The sequence below is a fragment of the Schistocerca gregaria genome, chromosome 3 (assembly GCF_023897955.1).
Source record: "Schistocerca gregaria isolate iqSchGreg1 chromosome 3, iqSchGreg1.2, whole genome shotgun sequence".
Lineage (NCBI taxonomy): Eukaryota > Metazoa > Arthropoda > Insecta > Orthoptera > Acrididae > Schistocerca > Schistocerca gregaria.
In genome coordinates, this window is record NC_064922.1 from 723691183 (window position 1) to 723704101 (window position 12919).

The 12919-nt window shown below is 37.4% G+C and overlaps 1 protein-coding gene across 1 annotated transcript in view; it reads left to right on the forward strand.

Moving 5' to 3' along the window:
- The window catches only part of LOC126354542 (testis-expressed protein 47-like), a 119700-nt gene extending 107305 nt beyond the window's left edge, over nucleotides 1-12395 (forward strand). The window contains exons 5-7 of the mRNA XM_050004273.1: nucleotides 2918-3077; nucleotides 9890-10041; nucleotides 12011-12395. Coding sequence (XP_049860230.1) covers nucleotides 2918-3077; nucleotides 9890-9963 — 234 coding nt within the window. The 3' untranslated portion in view covers nucleotides 9964-10041; nucleotides 12011-12395. The remainder of the gene's footprint in view (nucleotides 1-2917; nucleotides 3078-9889; nucleotides 10042-12010) is intronic.
- Nucleotides 12396-12919: the final 524 nt, after the last annotated feature.

Below are 12919 nucleotides of genomic sequence, written 5' to 3' on the forward strand. Positions count from 1 at the left end.
CGACCTTGTTATCACTAATCCCTGTATCAGTCATGATGCTCTCTATTATTATTTCTGGATTGTTTGTGGCTAAGAGGTCAATTGTGTTTTGACAACCATTTACAATTCGCGTGGGCTCGTGGACTAACTGCTCGAAATAATTTTCAGAGAAAGCATTTAGAACAATCTCAGAAGATGTTTTCTGCCTACCACCGGTTTTGAACAAGTCTTTTTGCCAACATATCAAGGGAAGGTTGAAGTCCCCACCAACTATAACCGCATGAGTGGGGTATTTATTTGTTACGAGACTCAAATTTTCTCTGAACTGTTCAACAACTATATCATTGGACTCTGGGGGTCCGTAGAACGAGCCAATTATTAACTTAGTTCAGCTGTTAAGTATAACCTGCACCCATACCAATTTGCATGGAGTATCTACTTTGACTTCACTATAAGATAAACCACTACTGACAGGCACAAACACTCCACCACCAATTCTGCCTAATCTATCTTTCCTGAACACTGCCTGAGGCTTCATAAAAATTTCTGCAGAACTTATTTAAGGCTTCAGCCAGCTTTCTGAACCTATAACGATTTCAGCTTCTGTGCTTTCTATTAGCGCTTGAAGCTGAGGGACTTTCCCAGTACAACTACAACAATTTACAACTACAATTATGACTGTTTCTTGATCCAAGCATGTCCTGCATTTGCCATGCACCCTTTGAGATTGCAGCCTACCCCGTACTTTCCTGAGGCCTTCTAACCTAGCAAACTGCCCAGTCCATGCCACACAGTCTCCGCTACCCGTGTAGCCGCCAGCTGACTGTGGTGAACTCCTGACCTATTCAGCGGAACCCGAAACCCCTCCACCCTATGGCACAAGTCAAGGAATCTGCAGCCAACACGGTCGCAAAACCGTCTGAGCCTCTGATTCAGACCCTTGAACCGGCTCTGCACCAAAGGTCTGCATTCGGTTCTGTCAACGATGCTGCAGATGGTGAGCTCTGCCTTCATCTCGTAAGCAAGACCGGCAACCTTCACCAAAGCAAGGGAGTTGACATTGGTGTTTAACAAACCTAAATTGGTTGTTTGAGAAGTTAATTGAAAATTTACCAAGTCTAGTTCTTTACTTAGAGTCGCACTCTGAGCATTTAATTGAGAATTTAATGAGTTTAACTTAAGACTCTGAGCTTTGATTAAATCTATCAACTCAGCCCAGTCAGGCACTTTGCTAATCTTCATGGTCATATCTGGCTCTTGAGTTTCCCCAACCTGTTGTATATTTTCCACACTTTTATACACCTTAGCTCTCGTAAGCATTTAAACTAACATTAAATATAATACTTACACAATAACAGTTCACTCAACAGTATCTTGTACCACTTCATACTAAAGTAATCAAGCTTTGTTTCATGCTCACCTGGCGTAGAATTCTCATTGTGTAGGTGAGCAGATGTGGAGGCATGTCAGCACCAGTGAACAGCAGCTGGTGCTGGTGGCATTGGATGTATGTTGGCTTCCGTGTCTGAGTCCGCACACTGTATGTGAGATCTGTATACTCCCTGCAGTGGATCTTCTTAGCTGAAGTGTTTTATGTGTACTACTTCTTAGACAAATATGTCGAAATCTTCTTTACTATTTTTATCATTGTGAATTTTTCATTTCTTCAATGTTTTTCCATTTAAATTTCACTCCATTGGATACTTGAACATATTTCAATGTCTCAGAGTAATTCCCTTGTCTTATTATGTTTGGTTGCTATGGCAACACATAACAGCTTCTTCTCTCCTTTTTGACTGAAAATTCCTGTTTCCTTGGTCCTTTTACACAGGTCGCCATGTTTTAATGTTCTGTCAACTTAAAAGTGTAAGTGTAGATCTGGGTTATATCGGCTTATTCCCCCAAACCACCTTCCACTGCTTTACGAGGTGACTTACTTGGAATTTGCAGCCACTCTTCTTTAGTGAATATCCGGCTGCTCTGAAACCCTCTTGACTTCTTCTCCATCGAATAACGCTAGGTACAGGAACTTTTAGACACTTTCTACTGACTTTTCGTCAGCTAACAATGTATTTGATCTCCATACACAATAAAAATTTCACTCTCCACATGAATATGTAACTTCCTGCAAGTCTCTCACAAAGTCAGGCGTTAGAAACAAATCAAATTACAGTTAAAAGAAAGTTTCTTGGGTACCATAACATTTTTTAACATGAATCATAAAGTGAGTCTTGCCTCTAACAAGGTTGTGTCAAGAGTCTACAAGAGTACTTTTTCAACTGTTATCGTTTTAATAACAATAGTCAATGACACAATAAGCATAGAGATGCATATAAACTACATGGTTCTTCCTTAGACACTCACTAAATATCAATGGATTGCCCAACAGGTAATTGTCAGTGCTGTCTGACCACCGCATCTACTTTCTTCCCACGACTGATTATAAACCTGCACACACAAACGTATGACACGCAGTGGCTAGGATTCTACCATCCCACACTCATATTCAGAATATCATGTGCTCGAGATGGTAGAAAGCTGAGTGGTTCTAGAATTTACACAGAAATTCTCGAATCACTACAGTATCTACATATGTCCTGACTTTCTGCTTAAAAGTTACATATTAATGTACTGTTATAGTCCATGAAACCCTGTTGTGATCCAGTAACTTGGCTAGATGCCTGTAAACTAGTATTTTTTTGAGAACAAAATGCTCTAAAGTGTAGGCTTAGTTCTTTTAATAAACATATTGTGCAGGAAAGGTTTGATGTCAGTGGTATTGTCAGGTCTGAAGAATGTGACAGCTATAAGTTTAATGGTACTATAAATGGGCAATTTGAGTTTATAAATGTGTGCCACTAGTCTCTAGTAAATTTAGCCATGACATGTATGAAAACTGGGATATTTTTTTGTTGATTCATTTCTTTCTATTTTGCAGAGTGGACTACAACTCATCCTAGATCATTTGTCTGAACGTGTTCCGCAACTACTACCAGAAACAGAACTTATGGAATTCCTACTCTCTGTCTCATGGCTCCATGATCCTCAATATCTTGTTTCTCATTTTGCGTCTTTACCACACACTGATATTGATACAGGCAAGTTCCACTATTACATAATGTAAACATCTAATATTACAAAAAAGTAACAAAAAAAAGAAGTTAATTCATTGTGCTACAGCTACCAGTGTATTCACTTCAGTGTTAACACCTTTTATGCAAATTCCCTGATACAACCCCTTGGGTAGTCTTTTAAGGATAAATACAATACAGCAAATCATTATTTAGTGAAATAAACAATGGAAGGTTCAGGATTGTCTCTGGACACTGAAGTCTGATTGCGACTGCATCTGATGTGGCCAAACATCTATCAGGGGTGGGTAATGCAGGTAAGATGGAGATATGAGGTGAGTGGTGAGGAGGGAAGGGGGAAGGGGATAACAGGGTAATGTGGGAGAAGACATCAATGCTGTTTTTGGAAGCATGCTGGGGCATAGTGGGGGCAGGATAAGAGTGCTAGGTGCATCGTTGGGGTACTGGGGAGGGGGGTGAGAGAGGTGAGGAGGAAATTGAGAGGAGAGAAGTACACAAGAAGAAAGGATTTGTAGGTAAAGTGGCAGAATAGAGGGCATATGTGTGCTGGAATAAGAGCATGGAAGGGATAGGGAGATGGAGGATAGGACCAGCAAATGCTGAGGCCAGGATGGTGGGGAGAAGGGGGTTATGGGAATGAAGAACATATTGTTGGAAAGTTTCCATCTGTGCAGTTCAGGAAAGCTGTTAGTGGGAAGATTCCAGATGGCACAGACTGTGGAGCAGTCATTAAAGTTAAATCTATCATGTTTGGTGGCATCTTGGGCAACTGAAAAGACGGTGGGGGTGAGGGTGGGGGTGGGGGTGGATGGTCCAGCTGTTTCTTGGCCACAGCTTGACAGTGACAAGTCATGTGGACAGACAGCTTGTTAGTTCCCATGGGCATGTAGAATGTGGCACAGTGGTTGCTAGCGACTTAGTTCGTAGATCACATAGCTGCTTTCACAGGTGGCCTTGCCTTTAATGGTGTAGAAGATGCCAGTGACAATGGGAGTGGATTTATGGGACAGATCTTTCCCCTAACCTTGCTGCTCATATTTCAGATTAATTTTGTTGCAAAACTGGTGAAAATGCTACTTTGTGTCTATGTGTATGAAGTTTTCTACTACTTGGAGCAAATGTGAGGGGAGGTTGCGTTATTTGTGTGATAATGTCTGTGAATGATAAGTGTGATAATGTCTGTGAATGATAAGAATTTGGTAATTTTCATTAATTATCTTTTGTCCAGATTTCTTTACATTCATTGTCTTTGTTATTGCTCAATCTGTAGTGATACAAAATTCCTACATGCTGGAGGGTAATATGGTTGAACCAGAAAGTGTTTAAACGAAACAGGGTAACTCATCACAATTTCATTATCCAGCATGAACTACTACATCTGTACCAAAATTCAACTCAGATACAGTTTATAAGTCAGTAATGTTTTATGATATTTTCATTGCTGAGGCTCTTTATTTATTCAAAAAGTAATAATTTAAAAAATGATCCATTTTAAAAGTTTCTTTTGTATATTCATGCATCAGTGAAATAATTTTCTATAATTTAACAATGTAGGGATGGACAGATTTACATGTTCACCATACAGACGATCATCATGCACAGTGAGGGGAGGTGAAGATCCCCACACTATGCAACCTCACCTATCAGAGAAAAATGACCTGTTTCTGTCTGTAGCGTGGTCCAGTCCTTGCAAGAAAGTTGAGAGCAAACTCAACATGTCGTTATGTGTCCTGTGGTGCAAGCTGCTGTACGATATGGATCTTGTATGGATTGCTTTTGAGAATTGGTTTGGAGCACCTTCAGTGTAGTGGACCATGGAATGTTCAACTGTCATGACACAGCAAGTGCACTGCTTGATGATTGGGAATTGAACGCAGCATTGTCTGCCATAGCAGTAGCAATTTCATCAACCACCTGTGGTGCAACTGGTCATTGGCCACTTCCTATAGTGACAGCCAGTTCTCCAGTTGATTTGAGCTTCTTCATCATGCTCAACACAGCAGGTGCAGAAAGAGGACCCATCCATTTTCCTTTCCGCCAGCAATATCCTCAAAGTGCAGTTGCAGCATTATTGTTGTGATAATAGAGCTTCACCAATAATGCACTGCTCCTTTTCTCCGAGCTCCTATTGACATGTCAACAAGTGCGCTGTGATTGGTCAGACATGTGAGACTATGAATCACGATGACTGATCACGGCACACACTGGTCATAGTTGTGCAGTATGTTGTTGTTGTTGTTGTCTTCAGTCCTGAGACTGGTTTGATGCAGTTCTCCATGCTACTCTATCCTGTGCAAGCTGCTTCATCTCCCAGTACCTACTGCAACCTACATCCTTCTGAATCTGCTTAGTGTACTCATCTCTCGGTCTCCCTCTACGATTTTTACCCTCCACGCTGCCCTCCAATGCTAAATTTGTGATCCCTTGATGCCTCAAAACATGTCCTACCAACCGATCCCTTCTTCTAGTCAAGTTGTGCCACAAACTTCTCTTCTCCCCAATTCTATTCAATACCTCCTCATTAGTTACGTGATCTATCCACCTTATCTTCAGTATTCTTCTGTAGCACCACATTTCGAAAGCTTCTATTCTCTTCTTGTCCAAACTAGTTATCGTCCATGTTTCACTTCCATACATGGCTACACTCCAAACAAATACTTTCAGAAACGACTTCCTGATACATAAATCTATATTCGAAGTTAACAAATTTCTCTTCTTCAGAAACGCTTTCCTTGCCATTGCCAGTCTACATTTTATATCCTCTCTACTTCGACCATCATCAGTTATTTTACTTCCTAAATAGCAAAACTCCTTTACTACTTTAAGTGTCTCATTTCCTAATCTAATTCCCTCAGCATCACCCGATTTAATTTGACTACATTCCATTATCCTCGTTTTGCTTTTGTTAATGTTCATCTTATATCCTCCTTTCAAGACACTGTCCAGTCCGTTCAACTGCTCTTCCAAGTCCTTTGCCGTCTCTGACAGAATTACAATGTCATCGGCGAACCTCAAAGTTTTTACTTCGTCTCCATGAATTTTAATACCTACTCCAAATTTTTCTTTTGTTTCCTTTACTGCTTGCTCAATATACAGATATCAAGCAATAAAATGGCTAGCTGAGTTTTGCACTAGTATTGATTTTTAAATCCATGCTGAATTGTGGACAGAAGATATACAGGGTCTATTCAGAATGGTCATAACACTTTTAAGTGACTGAAAAAATGTTTGCATTGAGGTAATGTAGTATATGAATGTACGTAAAGAAACAGCAAATCTAGAACTTACTTGTGTCATGTTAACAAATGTTCAGCATGTGAACCATTACTCACATGACGCAAATTCAGTCTACAGTCCATTGGGCCCACATTCACCCCAATGTGGTGCAATATCAGTCACAGCTGCCCTGATATGCCTGCATTTACAAAGGCACTCTCTTTTCTTAAACTTCTATACCCACTTGTAAGTGAATTGCCTCATAGGTGGAACATTGTTAAATGTAGACTTGAATTTCTTACGTGTGGCAGTTGTGGACTTGCTCTTGGAGAACTCCATCATGTAAAATACCATCTCCATTGGTCTGTCAGCCACAATGCTGGAGAAAAATCATATTGAGTTGCTGTATTCATACATAACTGAATACAAACATTTTTCAAAATCATTTTGAATAACCCTGTCCTTATGGAAATTTTTATCTAATATGAAAAAATTGTTTGGACTGGAATATTCTAATGGTCAGAACACAGAAAAACAACACATTGTTTCTTTATTAGGAACAACCAGCATAATCAATAATTCTTTTTGATTTGTTTCATTTCTTTAACTTATGATTGAAACTCAATAGTAATGTTAATAAATAGAAATTTTCTCATGTTTTACAACTGTTTTTTTGTGAATTGATTTCCAATTTTTCTGAAATAAGGACAATGAATTTTTTTGTTTATATCATTTGCAATTTTAAGAAGTTTCGAGTACATAATTCCAGTACTATTTAGTACTGATGATGAATATTATAACCTAATCAGTTTTTCTCTAAAATTGAATGGGCTGCTTCACATGTATTATCAGTGCAGTCAAACAGTAAGAAATACAATCTCTAGAGAAGGATAAATTCATTCAATATATCAGGGATTTGATATAACAAGGTTTTTGAAAAAAAAAAGTAGTTTACAGTCAGATTTTTTTCGCGTTTGTGTGTGATATAGGCCTCTGTTGGGGTTTGATAATATAAAAAGAAAATCAAAATAGGTTGTTATGTACATTGTTTTATTTTTTATGAAACAGATGTCAATTTATGAGTTTAAAGTAAAATATTTTCATCATAAGAAATTAAATTTAGTAAAAGAATTTGCAGTGCATACATAAAAATTTCCAGAAATCATTGGCTTTAAAAGTAATCCATAACTTTGACTTGCTTTAAACTCTTGATCACCTGTGAGTCAGTTTCATTGTCGGATTATGATGGCTGAGAACACATTATCCTCTACTTCCTCAAACTCTCCACGTATTCTCTGATTGTGTTGAGAGCCACTTTAACCTGCCTGGCCATCACTGCTGATGCTTCTTTGACCTTCCCTTCTTCCTCTTCCAATTCCTCTTCATCTCTTTTTTGTTTGCTGCCTTTGTGGAGTCAACAATCTCAGCTTATGTTAGTGATTCTGCTACTGTGACATCCTTGTCCATATACACAAAATCTTGCAAATGAACATGAGCAGTGTTAAAATGAGTCATCACTTTCATCCATTCAGACTCAAGGATACTGATGAGGGTTTGTAAGTGCTGTATAAAATAAAAACTTTAATCAAAATGTCCATTAACCAACACTGGAGCAAAACTAAGATCTTACATGCTGAAGTATTAAACCCACCAGCTGCTCATTTTCATCTGTCACCAAAAATCCAAATGTTCAGGAATAACTGATGATCATTTTCTCATTCATATTTCTCCACATTTTATTCAACATCCTCATAACATCTAAAATGTTGATAGTTGTAGGGTTGTCATCATCATTACTGTGCACTGTCATTCAAATCATTTCATATCTGTAGTTTTTTTGGCATTCTTCATTATTCTTTGATCTAAAGGCTGCAATTTTGATGTAGTGTTGGGTGCTAAAAATTTTACTGTGTTGGATTTTAATGGAGGGATAGCATTGCGCACACTGAAATTGTCCAAAAACAAAACAATTTTTCGATTTTCACAAGTCATTTTCCTATCAAAATCCTTTAATCAGTTAGAAAACACTTATGAAGCCATCTATGCTTTCTTGTTCACAGTGTACTCCACAGGGAGTGGTTCATTGTACGATTTTCATACTACTTCTCTACCATTCCACTCTCGAATGGCGTGTGGAAAAAGAACACCTAAATCTTTCCGTTCGAGCTCTGATTTCTCTTATTTTATTATGATGATGATTTCTCCCTATGTATGTGGGTATCAACAAAATATGTTCACATTCAGAAGAGAAAGTTGGTGGTTGAAATTTCATAAATAGATCTTGCCACAAAGAAAATCACCTTTGTTTCAGTGACTGCCACGCCAACTTGCGTATCATATCAGTGACACTCTCACCCCTATTGCGCGATAACACGAAACAGGCTGCCTTTCTTTGCTCTTTTTCCGTCACTCCTAACTGGTAAGGATCCCACACCACACAGCAATATTCCAGAAGAGGATGGACAAGTGTAATGTAGGCTGTCTCGGGTTTGTCGCAACTTCTATGTGTTTTGCCAACAATGCACAATCTTTGTTTTGCCTTCCCCACAATATTATCTATGTGGTCTTTCCAATTTAAGTTGCTTGCCCCTGTGACATTTTTCTCCTCAGAGAGTGAAAGTGTTGTGTGGAAGACATTTTTAAAGAAGTCTATATTTGTCTGCACTGAAAACATTATCTGATTTGTAATCTTGAAGGATCCCCTGCCATTCTAACTTCCGCTCATCACAGAATTTGTTATCTAAACTGGCACTTTCCCCACTCCATTTTCAGAAGGCAATACCATGTCTCTTCCCTAAATTTTCTAACCAATCATTACTTGTATGAAACATACCATATACCAGTGCTGCTGCAAAATAATCTGCCTTTTCTTTCAAAATAAGTCCACCAATGTTCACATTATTGTTCCTTTGTTGTCAGAACCACTGCACTAAACACTCTTCAAAATCTGGAAACTCAGCATTTCATTGTTGTTTTTGATCTGTCCCTTAATCTGTGGTAATAACATGGTCTTCATTCTTTATTATTATTGTCAGTGTGCTTGCCAGAATCGTAAACTCTGCAGCTATGTCTTTCTTTTTCTTCACTCCTACTCTCTCTTCATCAGTGAACTTTTGCTTTTCAGCAGTTGTCAGACATTTCTGCTCAGAGCCCGTCACTGACACACACAGCTCATATGCAATCAAAACAAACACTGCCACATATCACACCTGCACGCAGGGTGGGGGAACTGCAACGCAACGCAGATCTCACTGACACGTTGATGCAGGGATTCCCCTATTTATGCACACTTCAGTATACAGAGGTACCATATGAAAGACTACGTATAGAAGTCACTTCAATATAAAGAATTTTTATCCACTGAACTTTGATATATAGTGGTAAAATCTACCCTTCTCAAGATTTCCAAAAATTTCAATATACTGGTGAGTTTTTCTCAAATTATCAAGGTTTTGGGCTTTAAAGGGCAGGGAATAAACAAAAAATTCAATGTAGATGGATCATTGGTATATCAAAGTTCAATATATCGATGTTTCCAAACTATTAAGTATTTCTTATGTTTTATAATAATTGATAACACATACTTTTAATTTGTTTTTCAGAACTTGAGTTACCGGCATCCACAGATTTTGTTCCATATAATGTGTTCTTTACTTTACCTGAACCACAAGATTAACAGGAACTGTGAGAGCATGTTTCACTGAGCTTTAAATCATAGATAATGATGACAAAGACATTTTTGGTGCACTAAAAGGTAAGAGCTGAAGAATAAGAATGGACAAAACATCTGTAATTATGAGAATATTTCTCTTTCCAATAGAAAAAATGGTAACTACAATTACTAATAGTGACCTCAAAGGATAACACTTCAACACTGTGTGTATTGTTACATTTATTTGCTTCAATGACTTGTATATGATAAAAGTTTAAAAAGTTGAAATACCAACTGTATAAAAAGGTATTGGTGATGGAGTTAGTTCCATATTTTTTTTAGTCTTTAATAATCATTGGCTTCAACAGTATAAAAATGCTATGTAATAAAATGGTGATGGTGTATGATTTTAAGTCTCAAAGACTTGCGTCTTGAAGATGCCAGTCTCAAAGATGTAAGTCTTTAAAATATGTCACAATGATGTAAGTCATGAAGATGTAAGTCATGAAGAAGTAAGTCATGAGCTTTAAATCACAATGATTTAATTAACACTGATGTAAGACTGGAGTTTGGGACATTAAGATTAGAGAATGTGGATGAGATTAGAACATTTAAGAATGAATGTGAACAGATAGTTAACCAACTAGAAAACGCTTTGTTTGGAAAAATAGAGGTACCTACTAGGGATATTCAAGGGAGGGCAAAGAAATTGGAAGAGCAATGTGCATATAATGTGGCTGAAATGGAAACTCTAATTCAGTCAGTGCAGGAAAATTGTAAAAATGCAGGTGAAGAGGATGAGTTCTAGAGCCATGAAAGACGTATGAAGGGAAGGAGCAATGTAACATATGTAATGACACACTGAAAAAACTTGTAGAAGCTACTGCAGCCAGATATATAGAATCGGAAACTCAGGTCACACAAACAGGCAGGTTATCTGTATGGGATGTCTTTCCTTCTCATCCCATACTGTAAGGCTCCTTTGACCCACGGTACTGGGTGACATTCCCAAAATCTACCACTTTTCCTAGATCTCTCCAGTCATTTTCCTTCATCCTTCTTCCTTCCCCTTCAATCCTTCTGCCTGAAGAAGGAGCCACTGGCTCCTAAAGCTTGCCAGTCACAGCAGTCTTTTATGTGTGTGTTCTGCTGCCACTTGGTGAGTACATTTTTTACAGAGATGTTTAAACAATCACTCTCCCCAGAATCCATGAATGAATGGAATGCACCCCATGCCCTGCACTTCACAGTGGTTTTCAGAGTATGTATGTAGATGTATATATGTTACTGGCTGGAGTGAAATGTGAGGAGGTCGGCCGGCCGAGGTGGCTGAGCGGTTCTAGGTGCTTGGATGTGTGTGCTGTCCCTAGGTTAATTAGGTTTAAGTAGTTCTAAGTTCCAGGGGACTGATGACCTCAGCAGTTAAGTCCCATAGTGCTCAGAGCCATTTGAACCATTTGAAGAGGCTGAAGCAGTATAAAAGAATTAGTGGGTTGAGTTTTTGTTAATCTCTGTTCCAAGCTGTCATTGGCAAAGAGACTATGACTACTCAAAGCAGTGAATAGAGAAGATAAATATTCGTATAGTAGTGGAGATGATGAATTGGACCATAAGAAGCAAGTTTAGGCTTATTTCTCAGAAGAACCATCAGAGAGCGAAGCCATTATTCATCCCATCATATCTGTAGATGAAAAAATTGGCAAAATACAAGTAGTAATGTAGCAACAGCAAGAAGATGTGTTTTAACTGTTAACAAAACAATTGGTGTCTTCTGTTGATTGGTAGAAGTAGTATTTGTGTGAACTGGTTCTCAATTATGTTGCATGCTACTACACTGAATTTCTTTTTATTTATATAATTGATTATTGTACTATTTTTTTAAAAAATATTCTGTCATTACTTGTTCTGTCAATAGCAAATAATATATCTAATGAATTTTTCTTCATAATTGACATGGCTGCTTCACATTATGTATGTACAATAGTATTAACTTTTGTACTTAAAAATATTAAATACCTCTTTTATATAACTCTTATGATTATTAAAAACATACAGTTTTATTTATTTCCAGAAATTGAGTTACCAGCATCCACAGGTCCCGTCCCACATAATGTGTCCTTCGCTGCATCTGAAGCACAGGATTAAGAGCTGTTTTGATAGAGTATATCTCTGCACTTTAGATTGTTAATTTTGATAGCAAAGATGTTTGTGGTGCATTAAAAGATAAGAGCTCAAGTATAAGAATGGATAAATCATCTTTAACTGTGGAAATATTTCTCTTTAAAATGCAAATAAAGTGTTATTGCAGTCAACTGACAATTCACCTGCCATGGTGTCATATTTGTTAGGTACATTTATTTTTTGCAATGACTTCACTGTCCTGACTGTTGTGTACCTCATAAATGTCACTGATGCATAACAGAAATAAAAAGATATAAAAATACACAAAGAAGATTTAACTATGGGTTTAAACTTTCACATTTTGTGGTCTGAAACAGAAGGCCATTCTGTAATATTAGGTAAAAACTCTATTAGAATTAAGACTATGATGTTTTAGAGCTAAATCTAAATTTTTTTTTCTAAAATCAGCTTAAGAAAAAAAAACTTAAGCTGAAAATTTGGACTGAGTATCTTATCTCAGAACAGAGAATCAAGTGAGAAGTGTTAAGTAAGAAAAAAGGACTGAAAGTCTTAGATTTAACAACTTGTCAATGTTTGAACACTATTTAAAATGAATAAACTAAAAAAATTCTGTCATTGGCCTGAAGTGATTCAAGGAAGCCATATAAAGTTAAATAAAGTAGGCTGGATGTGTTAAGCTTTTTATTTATTTAAGCAGAGGTACTGGTGAAAGTTCAATCCAGTCGTAAAAAAAAAAAAAAAAAAAAAAAAAAAAAAAAAAAAAAAAAATGCAGGGGGCTGAAAATTTGTTTCATAACATATCTTAGTGCTGAATTCAGTGGGTAAATATAATTTGCTA